The following is a 16,767-nucleotide window of genomic DNA, read 5'->3' as shown; positions in this document are numbered from 1 at the left end:
AAAGTTAAATTAAAAAAACTCAATGATTAATATTCTTTTATCAATTAATTTTGAAATAAAATTCATTTATAATTATTAGTTAATAATCTGTATTCACCATTCAAAAATCATAATACAGCATCTCTCATAAGCGAATAATTAAATAGTCCAATCAATTTCTTACAAGTTTCTATTAAAAATATTTATTTACTATTTATCACAAATTTTATATGGATAAGTACACATTTTCTTTATCATTTCCAAAAATCTAATCACCCTATTATTTAGTTTAAGAACATTAGACAACGATACTTTTTTTTATCAAGGTTGAATAAATAATATGGAATAATTTAAAATATGCTACTCATAATATTTGAATAATTGAAATGTATAACATCTTATTATCCACAGTGATTTCAGATACAACTTACTTGTTTATGTAAAATTTTAAATATTGATTAAGAAAATTTAAGGTTGTAATATTTTCATCAATAGTGAAGCAAAAGTTCTTAGACCACTTTCTTGAAACCTCACTCAATTCTTGGATTAACATGTTGCTCAAATTCATGTCTCATTATAAATTACTTATGCTTTTACTATTTTAGTTAATTGAGGAGCTAGCCTTTGTGTCAATTATTCAATTAATTGTTCCACATTTCTTATAAGATATGTTTATCCAAGTCGAAAGATTTTTTCCTTGTGCTATCTTGCCAAGTAAATTGTCTAGTAGATGTTGTGCTTTCTTGGATCGGAACCATTAATTTGATCATGTTTTCTGTTAAGTATACCAATAGTCCATGCAAAACACCTTCTGTGTAGGTTATAGTAACCAACTGATACAAAAGTCAATGTTGACCAATATAGTCATGTTACGTGGCTATTGTAGATGTTTTGAATACCAGGAGAGACCAAGCTTAAAAATATTGATTTTAGATCATCATTTCTGGCTAGAAAATGAAAGAAAAAAACAGGCAAGAGAGTGTATTGAAAACATAGTTACCTATAAAAGACAAATTTACATGTTAGGTTATTGCAAATCATTATGTCACCAATCTAAAGAGAAAGAAAATAAGAATGTAATATAGTGAATTTTTTGACATTATGTTACACTCTAAACCAATTTAGCAAAAATACTTTAATAAAAGACATACTTGTTGTAAAATTCTAACAAAACAATCATGAACAAATATTTTTCAAGGTTGACCACCGAAACTCCAGCCATATGAACTTAGAGAGCCCAGCCATATGAGCTCGGCCACATGATCTTAATGAGATGAACTCGGTCAACATAAGAGACCTTTGTAATATAAATATAAAGACACAAGTTTTATAACAATACTTACACATATAAGTTTGGAACAACGTATACAGCAATGGTTATAATTTTCGTCATTTTCCAATCTAATACAAAAAAGAAAAGGAATGTCATCATTAGTGTGAGATCCAATACAAAAATTTGTCCCAACTCAAATACCTTGTTTTTAATATAAGTAATCACTTAGCATTAATTCAACTAGAAACATTTTAATAATGATAATTTATCAAAATTATCAAATTATAATTTAATGGAAACATTTTATTATGGAAGTACATGAACAATTAAATTTATGAAACTATTAACCAAAATACAATATAAAAGTAAGATAATTACCTTGCAAACGTGGCATTAACTCTTCGAATATGCCAAAGATGTAATAGATTTAAAACTAAAGATTCTTTGACACACCTAAATATTTAACATTCATTTGACATTATCCTTACTTACTTTTTATTCTCTTCTTTATTGAAACAATACAAAAGTTTACATTTTTTTGACCATTTTACCCTTGTAGCCTGTGTCAAATGAATGTCAAAGTGTGTCATGGTTTCATTACTCTAGATTTAAATTGTCATATATATTTGGTCACACACTCAGAATAATTTCAGGGGAGAGAGTGTAAATCATATCAATAACAAAACATCTTCATATATATTTAAAAGTAATGAAACATGGACAATACTCGAGTATGTGTCTTTTTATCCACGTAGACAACAAAAAAACGTGAGAATAATGTCAATGGCAAATAAATCAGTCACCATCATGTCCGTGATAGAAAGAGAACGCGGTGGTATATGAATAAACTCAAACTCAAAAAGAAATAATAAGGACAATGTAAAAAACTAAGAAAACTAAAAACGCATTCCATAATTCGTCACCGATTAAACATAAAAGTATGTTAACAAATAATACCCACATGCAAAATCATATATTCACTCACGTACAACCAAGTTACATTAAAGAAACTCAACTATTGGAACACAAACAAATTATACAAAGAAAAAAATACAACTAACACATTTAAACTTTGATACAAGAGACACATAATAAGTTTACTTCCCTGTAACACACTTTTCTCTTGTTGGAAAAGAAGGTAGACTCTTATTTCATAAATATATCGGGTATTGCAAGGGAAGGTGGCATTGAGTTGACTAGATTTGTGTCTAGCTAACGGATAAATCAAGTAACTTGACATTTTGAAAATCATTTAATAATTACAACATTATTTTTTAGTTTTACTTAAAACATGAAACATTTGAAAATGTTTAAGGATTTTATGAATAAAATTGAAAACTTTTGAAAACATAAAAATATTTTTAAAAAGGAATTTTAAAATAGGAAGCAAGTAAATTATTCTCGAAAATTATTTGCGAAATATGGAAATACACGTGTTGAATTTTTAAAATTCAGTAACTGATAGGATATAAAGTTTTTTCCGTCTTCAACAATTACTTATGAATTATGAAATTATAAGTAATTTTTAAATTTCATAATTTAAATTTTTTTACGTAGAAAATAAGATCATAAATTATGTAACTCAAAAAAACATTTCTCAATAATACTATCCGAAAGTTATTTTAATGAAAAAATGACTTTCTTAATTGTAAGTTAAAAACATTTTCGTGAAAAATAAAATCATTTCTCAATTGCATAGTACAAAAATAATCTTTTTTTTATAAACAGGAAGGTCAAAGTAGAGACTTCGGTACAGAAGGAAATTATTAGGGTGGAGAAAACAATTAGGAGGTGTAAAAAGATATTTACTTACTTTTTATTTCCAAACGTAGATATTGGGCATTTAGGGGCATTTTCGTAGGCCTGAAACACGTGAGATATGATAAACTACGTTTTTTCAATTTACACGCCCCTGAATTTCTGTATATGCAACCTTTTCCTAATTTTAACTTTTACTATAAAAACAAGTATAAACCCGAAACCCTATTCTTCACAATTTACTCTGGTTGAACTCTCAATCATATTTACTAGTTTTCTATACTTTTTCAATATGCAAATTTTGCCTCAATTTCATTTCAATTTATTAAATTTTTTTGTCCAAATAAAACATTTCACCAAATTCTTGATGCCGGGTACCATTCCAAACTCTTCGGTAAAGTTTTGAAAAATAATTTTTTAAAAATTTACTAGAAAAACATTTTTATACTTGTTTTAAAAAAAGATTTTTTATACTTGCTCTGGAACGGTAAAGAAGTATGGGTATAGAAAGTATTAACTTTTTATATCAGTTTTAGAACTAATGCCGAAAGTATCATTTTTTATATTAGTTAAAGATATAATTAGTATAGAAAAATTCAACCATAATTCATCTTCCTCTTTCACTAGCCAAACTCATCGAAACTCCTTTTTTCCTCGTTAAAGAAGGTACTTTCAAAGATTTGTCATCACGAAACAACATTGTTGAACCTGCATCACGTGCTAACAAACACAAGCATTCCCTTTACAGATTGCGCAAACCATAGCGACCCCAAGTTACATCTCCATTGCAAAGTAGATTGGATTTCCAAGATGCAAAACCACACGTAGCTACAAATTGTGTCTCTCTCCATTGCAAATCTGAAACCGCAAGCAAACTGAGCATCACTACATGTGTCACCTAAAAATGAAAAACCAGACTAGAAAAGTTCCAAATTCAAATAGTTTCTGTGACACCCGGGCACTGACGAGGGCGGGGAGTGACGCCGGTGCAGGGAGCATGGTGCAGGGGGCACAGACAAGGAGCGGCTCCTGGCAGCTTCGGGTGGAAGGGGTACATGGATGAATCGAACATACACCGGAATGAGAGGGATCTGGAGACTGTGTAGGTATGGGACTATACGGTTGAAGGATAGCTTAAAGGAATTGATTTGACTACTCATATCACCAAAATGCATTTACTTTTCGGTAGCCTGACTCATAAGAACTCCATGGTTAAGCGTGCTTAGCCTGGAGTAATTCTGGGATGGGTGACCTTCTGGGAAGTTTTCCCGGAAAGTGTGCGAGTGAGGACAAAGCACACTGGAAAGCCTGGTGGTGGTCTGTGGGGGCAGTCAACGGTCCCTGTGAGTTGCCGGGACGTTACAGATGGTATCAGAGCCTAGCCTCTCCCAGTACGGTGTGGTTCGAGGACGAACCATTCGGAAGTTGGTGGGCATGTGACACCCGGGCACTGACGAGGGCGGGGAGTGACGCCGGTGCAGGGAGCATGGTGCAGGGGGCACAGACAAGGAGCGGCTCCTGGCAGCTTCGGGTGGAAGGGGTACATGGATGAATCGAACATACACCGGAATGAGAGGGATCTGGAGACTGTGTAGGTATGGGACTATACGGTTGAAGGATAGCTTAAAGGAATTGATTTGACTACTCATATCACCAAAATGCATTTACTTTTCGGTAGCCTGACTCATAAGAACTCCATGGTTAAGCGTGCTTAGCCTGGAGTAATTCTGGGATGGGTGACCTTCTGGGAAGTTTTCCCGGAAAGTGTGCGAGTGAGGACAAAGCACACTGGAAAGCCTGGTGGTGGTCTGTGGGGGCAGTCAACGGTCCCTGTGAGTTGCCGGGACGTTACAGTTTCAGCGACGACGAGGGTGAATGATGGTCAGGCGTGACAACAAGAAGGGGAGAAACAATCGTCGGTGGTAATGTTGCTAGTGCATCGCAGTTTCGAAAGGAGAGTGCACAACCACAATGACGATCTAGGTCGCAACAGTCAACATTGGTGAAAGCGATGATCTTTAGTCAACACGTCTCTCTTACGTGGTGGTAGCAATGTCTCCTACGGAGCTAGGATTCTGATTTGTGGATGGAAGCGAGAGGGAGAAGAAAGGGTAATTTTGGATTGAAAATAGAAAACCCCTATAATGGATGAATTGGAAACCTACTGATTATAATTAAAACTGTTATAAAAAGTTTCTTGTTTTTACAAAAATGTAACCACGTCAAATTTTTATATCAATTATAATTAGAACCAATATATAAAGTTTTCTTATTTATTACAAAAATGTTATCACATTCACTTTCTAGGCTTTAATTATTTCTAGGCTTTAATTACAATCGGTATAAAAAACATTACCTTATTTATTACTGTCTCTTTTTATATATGATGAATTATAATAAGTATAAATAATTACTATAAAATATGTTTTTTTCTAGTGATTCTTGCATAGTAATTTTAGTTAAAGTACTTTTAGGAATTGGTTATAAAATTATTTTTCAGAAAATTTTCTTATAATTATACTTTGTTTATATTTTTTGGAAAAGAAAAGAAAAAGGTTTAGGAGAGATGGGTTGATTGGTTAATACAACTCTAATGTTGATAAGGGTGGAATCGTGGTCATTCATCTCTATTTGGAAGGGAACACTGAAAATGAGAAAAAGAAGAACATGTGAAGATAAGTATTTTAAAAAGAGGGACGAATTAAGAATAATGAGGCAATTTGACGTATGAAGGAAGAAAAAGGAATGAATTCAGCACGTATAGGTAATACAAATAGCAAGCCCAAAACTTTTCTAGGAACACCTATTGGGTAGAAGAGTTTCTTCAGATGCTATTGTTTCCTGCACCCCATAATTACTGACTGTACTCCTTTCATAACTGGAAAAGATTAGACCTCCTTCTCCGTTGCACCACACCACCATTATGATTTTTTGTTGTTGTCGTGGTTGCTATTGCATCATTGCAGAGAAAGAAGAAGAGAGGAAGAACGTTGCAAGGAAAAGAAGAGAGAAAATGCATAGAAGAACTCATTCTGGAAAGCTCTTTCTGAATTGCATTTCATGTGTTTCAGAAAACTTTTTCCTAAATATAATTCATGAAGAGGTATTTTAAAAAACTCATAATGAAAGGCATTATATGTGTTATGGAAAATTTATTCCGAAAATTCTATTCGAGAAAGCTTGTTCCGAAATGCATTTCACACATTTCGAAAATTTATTCCAAAAATTATGTTCTAGATATTTTATTCTAGAAAACTTTTCCTTGAAAGTTTCCATAACATATATTTCAAAAGTCAGTTTTATGAAATGTAAAATGGTCATTTTGAAAATTTTAAAAAGATGAAGTCATAATGATGATTTTTTTATAAATATGTTGAATCAAAATTATGACTTTGGTTCAATTGAAATGAGTCAATATGATGAATGATATTTTATAAATTGAAAGTTGTGATCACTTCTAATTACTTTCGTTAATTATATTTATAAAAAAAAATGTTATACCTTATGATAACTTTACTTTTTTTTTAATTGTAGTAAACTGTGATTGCAATTCAATTCCTTTTTCTGGCATTTATTTTTAATGTATTTCAATGATTTAAGCAACTTTGTTACCTTTATTACTACCTAAGAATTGCCACTAAACATTACCCTTCAATGTTTTAACTCATGGATACCCATGCAAGTGAACAAGATGGATAGTAACAATTTCCATCGACTAACGTAAGCATCCTATAATGTTTGAGTTAATGGTGTTAGATATGAACCAACCCGAAACAAAACAATTACATTAAGTTTCTATTATGACATGATTAAGCAAACAGAAATAAGAGTCAGTTCTTTTTATCGGGGAAGTAGAATTCAGTGATAGTTAGTGAGAAAGAAAGGTCATTATAGATCACACGTGAACTTCTGCATAAAGCACGAGAATCCATCACTGTCTTGCGGATTATACTTTTCCTCGAACGTGGAAAACTATAGCACACGATAAAGAAAGAGATCAGGCAAAGATATATCCATCTACCAAATTCAAATGAGTTAAGGAAAAAGGGTAAGGGAAAAAACAAAGAAAGAATAAAAAGTGTCAGCCAGCATTTATTCCAAGCTGGATAATTGAGAGAATGAGAACCTTATCAGGACACAGTTGCCTGCACATGTCACCATCACATTCCCACCATGCAAACTATGTGATTCGAAGGAAGCTGCTGGAGACATCATATCTTGCATATTATGACAGCCATTCAAGAAGCATGCATCAAAACAACAGCGTCTGAACAACCTATAACTCTCTAAGGTGGTCACTTTCCTTTTCACCAAATCCGTGATTCCTTCATCTCTTGCTCTACTTCTCACCAAATTCCATCATGCACAACAGTGCACACACAATAACAAAACAACTTACACATATAAAGCCTGCAGTATGTATTATTGTGCTTGTGTTGTGCTAAAAGTGCTCTACTTGTCCATTCAACACCATAACATGCGGGTCATGTTCTAGATTTACCTCCTTTGCTTCTTTGTCTCCATACTCATTTCCGTGGCCCTAATTCAAACTAGGCGAAGCTTTGGTACACTGTCAACCTGACATGAAATAAACTGCTTTCATAAGAGCTTTGTCAGAATCCTAGAGCTAGCTAATGTTTGATGTATATCATAACGTCAACCTAAAGCATTCTCGATTTCCTTAACCAAAAAGACACAAAGTATAAGAGAAGAGAGAGACCTGTAAATTTAAAAAGTGTTGTACAATGCAAGTTTATGTTAAAATAATTCATAGATATACTTTCAACTTTAGCATAACTTTCGTATCTTGAGTAAGCTGCGATACCCAAATACTATATGCTTTAGACTTATATTAGATTTTCATATTTGGATCATTAGGGCATAGATGTTGAATATACTGCAGCTTTTGCATATTGTAAGTAGAGTTGACAAAGTTCTTGGCTAGTGAATCTTATGCTAATTGTTAGCAAAAGGTAAAAAAAAAAGAAAAAAAAAACAGAAAACCCTAGTTTTAAAAAAGTTATAGATTTCAAATTGCTACCAAATGAAAGTTAGGGAACACTACATGTGATCTCTGAAAGACTGTGTAATAGAACCAGATAATGTGCTTCACTGGAAAACAAACATATGAACTTCTCAGCCTTTGGCTATGGTCAAACTCAATGTTAATTTTAAAGCTTGTTCTTCGACCTTGGCTACATACATTACATGTGTCTGAGTTCTCAAATTGTATAAAGTTATTAGTGGACTTAAAATCACAGTGATTCAAGAAATTTACTTGACACAATTTATATAACTAAGTCATCACTTACAGATATCACTTTCAACTGAATAATGAATATTACGACCAACAATTCATTTAATTTTAAAGTAAAAATATGACTCAAAGTGTAATTTCTGATCCATGGTTTAAGTTCTTGTTTTGCAATTTTAGCTTTCAAAATTAGAAAAAAGATAAATAATTTTAATCAAATTTTCTAATTTATACATGTTTCTTTTTTATTTTTATATTTAATATTTGTTTTTATATGATACCTTAAACACATGTTTATTTTAAGGTTCAATTAGATGAAAATAAAATAAATTATCTGTAAAATTAAAAATTGAGACAAAACTATGATTACTTTTTAAATTTGAAAACTGAAGTTACATGAAAAAGATACAGGACCGAAATTACAATTATTTAGATAAAAATATTTCATTATTTTTTCAATTATTTCAAAAATGGAGTTGTTAAATAGATTTTGCACAGGGAAAGGCATAGGGAAAAAAGAAAGTAAAAGTGAGGACAAAGATTATTGCTGTGAGAGCAGAAAGCAGCGGAAGAATGGAATGGTTCTTCCTTTCTGTGTGTTGGAAAAATAATAATAAATAACACACACAAAAAAAAAGCATGCAAGACAATCCTGTTACAAAAATCTCCAACTGGGCTTCTATTGATAAAGTCCTTTTACACTTTTTCATAAAAAAAAAATCTTTTAATACATGAAATGATTACCTCCACAAGTTGTCTCATCCAAATTTCATCACTGTCAAGGAAAGTAGATAATCTAGTCCATAAAAAAAGAACAAAATGTTTTCATGATGCTTATGTTTCCTTATACAAATGACATATTTGTAATTAAAAAAAAAAAAGAAAGCCAGGGAATACATTTTGATTTTACTCTAGTAATAAGATTGATACAAGGGTTAAAGAATTTAAAGTTAACTTTACTTTTTAATATTACATATTCATCATCTTTTGTAAAATCCTTCCCCAAATTTTCTAATTCCTAAAACATGAAAAGTTCCAGTAGTAATATTTTTTATTATATTAATACAAATCAATCATTATTAAAAAACAATTAACTTCATATTTTTAAGTGTAAATAATTCATATATACTTTTAATGATGTTTATTGAAATCCAAATTCTGTCACAAAAGATTGAAACTTTACACGATTTACTTAAGTAAAACGAGTGATTAATTATAGGGTGTGTGAGTGTTAGTGTTTGGTACAATATTATTTGAGTGTCTGGTTTGCCAAACATGGTATATAGCCTATGAAGCTATGATTGGCATAGATTGGGATGTTTTCTTACTAGTTTGCTTTTAATCTGTCATGTCTTGTGTAACGCAAACACCTCTGCCACAACCCACACCACCTCATTGCACAACCCTTTGTCACATTCGATCAATCCACCACTTTTTCTCTTCTTCTACTTCTCTCTCTCTCTACACCAACGTACGTCTGATGTCTACACTTCAACATTGTACCTATATCACCCTAATTCAGTAATTCACTACTGTCCAACACTCATTTTCAATATGCTTCCTTCAATCTTACATCTTTTACTTGTAAATTAAAACTAATCATTATGTTTAACAGACAATAACTTATCAGTTAGCTGTATATAGATATTAAATTTCAGTTTAACAGTCTTGTCTTTACATTGGTGTATTCTGTGTTAAATTACATCATGTCATGTATATATACATATATATGGTTTTTAAACCCTAGACAAATCAGACAAATGGTTTAAAGTGTTAGGTACTTAGGTGTTTGTTTAGCTTCACATTTGCATGGCACGTACATGTAAACCCTACAACCGTGGCTTGTAGTTTGAGAGTGGAGAGAGATTCTTTAAAGGTCAGAGAGAGTGTCAGGCATATTTTGCAACCTCTCCAACGAAGTCTTGTTCATCGATTCAGAGGTCTTTCTTCTTGTTGTAATGGAGACGAAGATATCATATGCCAACTTCTTCATAAACAAAACAAACTTCTTTTTCTTCATGCTGTCTCTCATCTTCAGCACCACCATTGCATGTTTAGGTATGCAAAACCACAATCTTTCTACTTTTCCCTCACCTTCTTTACTTTTCCTCAAATCAAACTAAATTCACTTCAACTTCCTTCCTTCTCCAATGCAGATGCAAGCAAGTGCCCCGTGTTGGCCAAAACTCATGCACATCATCAGGTATAAACCATCACCTACCATTAACGTTACCATATTGTCACAATAGAAGTCATGTTCCTTATTATAATGTTAAGTCCATCTAACTCCTCATTAGAGTTTTCTTAATGGGGATTAAGCTAGAATAGTGTAAGTCTAATTCTGTAAGTGAAAAAACTTGACAGCATTTTCTCAAGTGTCCAACATTTTACCCTCCCAAACACAGAAGATGTAATTAATGCAGCAAAAAATAGTTGCAGGGTGCAGGAACCTTTGCGAAATGTGAGCCGTCTGATACATGAGTCAACTGTGATTGAGTAACACAAGGGGCCAGTGGACCATGTGCTTCCTCATTGGGTCCACAGTGCACTGAATTGATCACTGACTATTCAGTATTCATGCATGCTAATAAGGATCATGCATCCTTCTGGTCCCACTTGCCACATCCACTAGAGATTAGAGAAAACACGTTACACTCAAATTTCTGTTTGTATGGTCCATGGTGTCTGTGTCCTTTTTTGTTGCAATTTTAGTAATTGAACACCAAGTAATTTCTGAGTAACTATGTTTTTGAACAGAAATATGAGGGGAGAATTTTTGGACATGGTACTGTGTTTGAAAGCAAAGCAAAGATTTCCTCGGATTGGTCAAGGAGGTTTCTGGTTGGACCTGGGTCATCACCACCGCTGTGCACCTCCAAGTGTGGCAACTGTACACCCTGCAGACCGGTGCATGTGACGGTGCCGCCGGGTACTCCGGTGACTGCAGAGTACTATCCAGAAGCGTGGAGGTGCAAGTGTGGTAACAAGTTGAACATGCCTTGAATTTTCCATGATTTTAGAAAGAGTCAGTAACTGTACGTTGATAAAAAAAAATAAAAATAATAGTTCATGTGTTCTTGAATTATCATGCATAATATCGACTATTAGCTTTGTTATCAAAATTTTAATTTACTTTATTTTCACTCTTTCAGTAACTGTTTACTTTAGTGCCTTGTATATCTAAGTACCTGATACGTAATGTTTATGTAATTCTGTGCAGGTTCTATTGACTTTATAATTTGGAAAATGACACTTGAACAACCATTTTTGACAACATTTAGACACGCGCACACGTGTCAAAATTTGAGTGGTCCAGTTGGAAAAATTAAATGAAAATGGACCACTCAGATTTTGACACGTGTGCGCGTGTCTAAATGTTGTCAAAAATGGTTGTTCAAGTATCATTTTCCTTATAATTTAAGGCATAGCAAATAAATAAACTTTAATTACTAATCGTTGATTCGTTTTTTATTTCTTTGGATAAATTGAGATTAATATGGTAGTTGTAAATGTCACATGTTAGTTTTTAATATTTTTATTTGTTTTTAAAATTTTTTGGATTTGTTTTTAAAAAAAAATGTATTAGAGTCGCATCACATGAAAGGATTAATATATGTGTCAGTGTCAACAGTTAGAATTAGCATCAATGTTATATATTGATATTTCTTGTATTTAATTTAATTTTTATATATTTATTTTTAATCATAAATTTGTTTAAAATTAAGCAATGTTGTTTTTATCCAAAATATATGATTTGTTCAATTTGTTCAAGTTAACTAGCCACTAACTTATTTAAGAATTAGTTGAATTATATTTACTTTATCAATAAAAATAAATAAATGACAAAATTTATAAAATTGATTTAATTATCCGAATTAAGTTAAAAGATATACAATATATTCATAATTTAGTTTAAATTTTATGTTTTTTAGTAATATTAGAAATTAAATTTATAAATAAGATAATAAAAGAAAAAAATAATAATTTTTTCAAACATTAAAATTTAAAAATACAATAAAAATTTTACTCTACATTTACAATTTTATAAAATAAATAATATTTTCTACCAAATTTTTGTAAAATATTTATTTATTATTTTTTATTAAAAAGTAAACTCAATTCAATTAATATTTAAGTTAGTGTAAGTTGATATTTAACAATTTCTATATTGTGGACATGATTAATATCGTACGATTTTAAATGAGATTGAGACTCAATCGAGTATAAATAAATAAATATAGAAACCAAATTAAATATAAAAAACTCATTGACACTAATACAAACACTAACACATGAAACTAATATTGATTTGTGGCACTAAGATTATCATGTGACACTAACACCGACTATATGTATTGTGGCACTGCCTTACCATGTATCAGTGACAATTGTGGTGATGGTCTCCAATGCAACGATGTTGGTAGGGTTGTTCTTGTGTTTTAGTTAGTATTTGTTTGTTTTATTGCTAATCTCTCTTTGAGTGTGTAAAATCAGAAAATAAGAACACAATTTTAGTGGAGGAAAACAAGTTGGAACTCAAGAAAGCATGACTGGACAAGAAAGAATTATTTTTAATTAAATACCCACTTTAGGGGCTCCAAAATTGCACCCATGGCTAAAAACATAAAAAAGACTCACTTGTAGGGTTATATTGCCATGGACCGCCCCAAACGACCAAAAAGTTACCATTGGGTGCAGACTGACTCATTGGGTTAGCTGGCTGGCCTGATGAATGAGTTTGATAGCATAAAATGTAATATTCGAGATGTTGGGTGAAAATATGGCTCATTCAACAAGTTACAAGTTAGAGAGGATCGATTTTTAGGCCCCACTAGGCGAGAATGAAGCCGGTTGAGGAGTTTACTAGCCCTGATAAGCGAAAGTTGATATGTAATCATGTTTTCACGAGTGTTTTCATAATTCCTCATTCTTACATGAATAGAATTATCTAGGGTGCTTATGTGAGGCTTTGGAGGCTGTTTGGAGTGTTAGGAAGCTCTTCCTCTCTTCCTTTGGTTTCCTCCTTCATCCATGGTGGTTTTTCCCCTTTTGGGGTTAAAGAGGAAGATGGACCACGAATTGGAGGTGTTGATGCAAATGGGAGGAACAATTAGAGCATGGAGCAGCTGTCAAGTACCTTGGGAGAGGGCTTGCATCTTTTCATTGGTTTCCATTTCTTCCATATCTCTTCAATTTGTCGAATCCTAAGTTCTCCACCATGGAAGGTTATTCTTATTTGTCGATATTAGTTGTAAAACATGAAACTCTCGTATAATTTTGTGTTGTTAATGATATATGTCTTTCTAATTCATGTTAGTATCTAATGTTCATGCTTAATGCTTGTTTTTGACTTGATTTATGGTTCTTGATATGTTAGGAAATATGATTGAATACCTAATGGAGCTTGTATCTAGGGATAGAACATGACTCATTAGTAATCTTAAGACTTTTAAACCTAATGCATGATTGTTTTATGAGAATTCAAGGGATTGGAACTTGATGAGTTATTGTAGGATCAAAGTCACTAGGTATAAGATTTGAGTATTTTGGTGAATTGATTTTGACTTGAATATGAAATTGAGGTGTTTGTTAATGTATGAGAATGAAGTGGATGAACTCTAATCTTAACAAAATGTAAATTCCTTATACACCAACTATTTAATGAAAATACCAAACAAATTTTTTTGTGATTATATGAACTTTGTGATCTAATTGAGTTACAATGGAGTGTGTACATGTCCTTTGAGAAATAATAATATTTTAAATTAGGATCTGTGCATTAGTTATTGGTTTTGCAACCAACATTATATCTCCTACAACATGAATCTCGTGGGCGGTTTCAACATATTTTAGACCCGTTAAAAGCAACCTCATCATTGGAAAGTTCGATGGATAGGTTGGACACCAATGTCCGTCTTTGAGGGTATTTAGTTGGGATATTAGAAGACGTTTTGGTAGTGGCAGGGAAGCTTCAAATGATTCAATTCAACGTATGTGACTAGAGCGATAATGGATGATGGCACCTCGTTTCTTTATTTTAATACAATTTTATATAATGATAAATGATTAATAAACATTGAAGAGGGAAGATAGTTAAAAAATTAAAGTTCATAATAATATATAGCATAATTTATTTAAAATATTTATCTTAAAGAAGTTAGACAATAAATCAAAAAAGTTGTTTCACTAAATAATATATTCTATCAACTTTATTCATTTTATAAGTATAAATTCATTTATATTATGAGATCAGAATTTGTATTCTAACTTGTTATGTCATTTATTGTAAGACTATTGATATATTATTCAGAAATATCTAATATACTAAAAATAACTATAATGTATACAGAAATATTACTATTACAATTTATAAGATTGTGTTAGATATAATAAAAAACCATGCTCAAATACAGTTTTTGCCTTGTTCTTTTGAAAAGCAACACGGCCATGATCATGTTCATGGTAGCTTCTGGGTTGAAACTTCTTCATTTGGACGGACGCTTGACAAAGACATTGTTTTGGATTAAGACAAAGACAAATGTATAAAACAAATAGTGTGCATGTCGGTCTTTCACTTTTTTTAGTTGCAACACGTGTATGTAGCAGTGCATGTGTAAAATCTCTTTTCAATAATGCCATCACTAATTGCTTGAAGGATTCATCAGCATCACCTATCTATTACTATAACTATATTCTTCATCTAATTGATTCGTGTACGTCTCTGAATATAACGTTAATTTGAGGTGCATTCTAAGTCAGGTTTTACTGGTGGACCTTATTCTTTCAGGAGTTGATTGTTAGACAACACTTAAATTATTGCTACAAAAACATTATCCGTAACCCATTCAACATGTTACCAGATAGAAATAGGTATTTGCAATGATAACAAAGTGAATAAAGTGAAAAAGGGAAAATGATGTGGAAATTAATTTAAATAAAATTAATTATACACTTACTTAGTTCAACAATTTCAGCCCTACGCGTCCATGAATGAGTTGAAAATGAAACTACTTTCAGAAAAAAGGAGAATACAAATGAAAATCGAAAACATTTTTAAGAAAAATGGGCACTAGCTTTTTTTTCTTATTTATTTGGGATAAAATTTTCACCCTATTATTTAAATGAAAAAAAAGAGAGTAAAACTAATTGTCTATCTACGTCCAAAGTTGTTTACTAATTTTGTAACATTTTCTACTTATGTATTAAGTAAATTGGAAAAACAACAATTCTACGAAAAGTGAACTATTTAAATATTTAGTATATATACACAATACAATATAATCATACAATACCATATAATCATGTTAAATTATATTAATAATTTACATTGGTTCATGTAATTTAAAGTATAACTTTGATGTAAGGATTCTAATGTGATGATTATTAGAATATAAGGTATTAAAGTTATTGGGATTATTTTAGAATTATTAAAATTAATCCCTCTCTTCTCACTCTAAAAGGGCATTTTGGTATTTTATTAAAGTTAATTAAAATATCATAAAAGAGGGAAAAGTTTTAGTTCTGTTGACACATTAAGTTTCTGAAGAGATATAGAGAACGTAACGTTCTCAGGAAAGAAGAGAAACTGACAGAGAAAACCATCCTACAACTTCTATATCATCCAGAAGGCATTAAAGAGGAGTAAGAGGAGAGAGAACATTTGACAGGAAGAGACAGGAAGAAGTGCACAATGAATCCAGGTTAGTTCTCTTTTACTGTGTATTATGGAAATTGTGAGTATCATGAAAATTCAAGATCCTGTGTGTGTTGTTTTCATTTAATTGAAAATTAAAGATTTGCTTACAAGTGGTATCAGAGCACAGTTCTGAATTTTATGATTCTTCTTGAATGGTAATATTTCCAAATTTTAAAACCCTAATTTTTGAATTATAAAATTTAGGGATTTTATATTTGTTGGCATGAAAATTAAATTCACTGTAATGTAATGTGTGAATCTCGGAAGCCGTAAGTTTTTAATTTGATTGTCAGTGAATTCGATCCGTGCAACTTTAAAAATGGCTTTATGCCGAGAAGTGAAAAAATTTTTGATGGAAGTGAATTGAATTCACTGTACGTGAATTATGAAATCTGCAAGCATTTGAATTCGCACCCTGAAAGCCAATTTTATTTATTTTTATACTTCCATTAAAGTATTGCACGTGATTTGATTGTATTGTGGAATTCTATTTGGAAGCAACTTTACTGTTGAACGTGAATTTCATTATGGAAGCAGCAAGTTATTTGATTATCACATTGATGTGATTTTGATCTGTGCATAAAATTAAAGTTCATTAAAGTTGCTTTATGCCAAAATTGAAATTTCGTGTGCAGTAACCAAATAAAACCTGCATAAAAGAAAATTCAATCCCTTGCAATTTTTTTATTTTATTCATTGTTGCATTAAAGCAACTTTATTGTTGCGGCAGTGTTCTTGTGCTCATGTATATTTTAACATTGTTATGCATTGAATGCAAATTAATTGTGAATTAAAAGTTTAAAGTTT

General features: G+C 31.5%; 1 protein-coding gene across 1 annotated transcript; it reads left to right on the top strand.

Moving 5' to 3' along the window:
- Window positions 1-10,198: 10,198 nt before the first annotated feature.
- LOC148198714 (EPIDERMAL PATTERNING FACTOR-like protein 6) lies at window positions 10,199-11,284 on the top strand. Its single transcript, XM_088114929.1, has 3 exons — window positions 10,199-10,322; window positions 10,421-10,467; window positions 11,022-11,284. Exons 1-3 carry the CDS (start codon window positions 10,223-10,225, stop codon window positions 11,265-11,267), a joined length of 393 nt encoding a protein of 130 aa, XP_087971055.1. The 5' UTR covers window positions 10,199-10,222; the 3' UTR covers window positions 11,268-11,284.
- Window positions 11,285-16,767: the final 5,483 nt, after the last annotated feature.

This window comes from Vigna umbellata, chromosome 5 (assembly GCF_029865625.1).
Source record: "Vigna umbellata cultivar VRB3 chromosome 5, Vumbellata_1.0, whole genome shotgun sequence".
Lineage (NCBI taxonomy): Eukaryota > Viridiplantae > Streptophyta > Magnoliopsida > Fabales > Fabaceae > Vigna > Vigna umbellata.
The sequence above is the reverse complement of the archived record's forward strand: the minus strand, read 5'-3'. Positions and strand labels throughout refer to the sequence as shown.

Bases quoted from the DNA above. Each gene is read 5' to 3' on its own strand.
- LOC148198714 (XM_088114929.1), top strand. From the start codon at position 10,223: ATGGAGACGAAGATATCATATGCCAACTTCTTCATAAACAAAACAAAC. The intron at 10,323-10,420 runs GTATGCAAAACC...TCTCCAATGCAG, and splicing joins CACCACCATTGCATGTTTAG to ATGCAAGCAAGTGCCCCGTG. The intron at 10,468-11,021 runs GTATAAACCATC...GTTTTTGAACAG, and splicing joins AAACTCATGCACATCATCAG to AAATATGAGGGGAGAATTTT.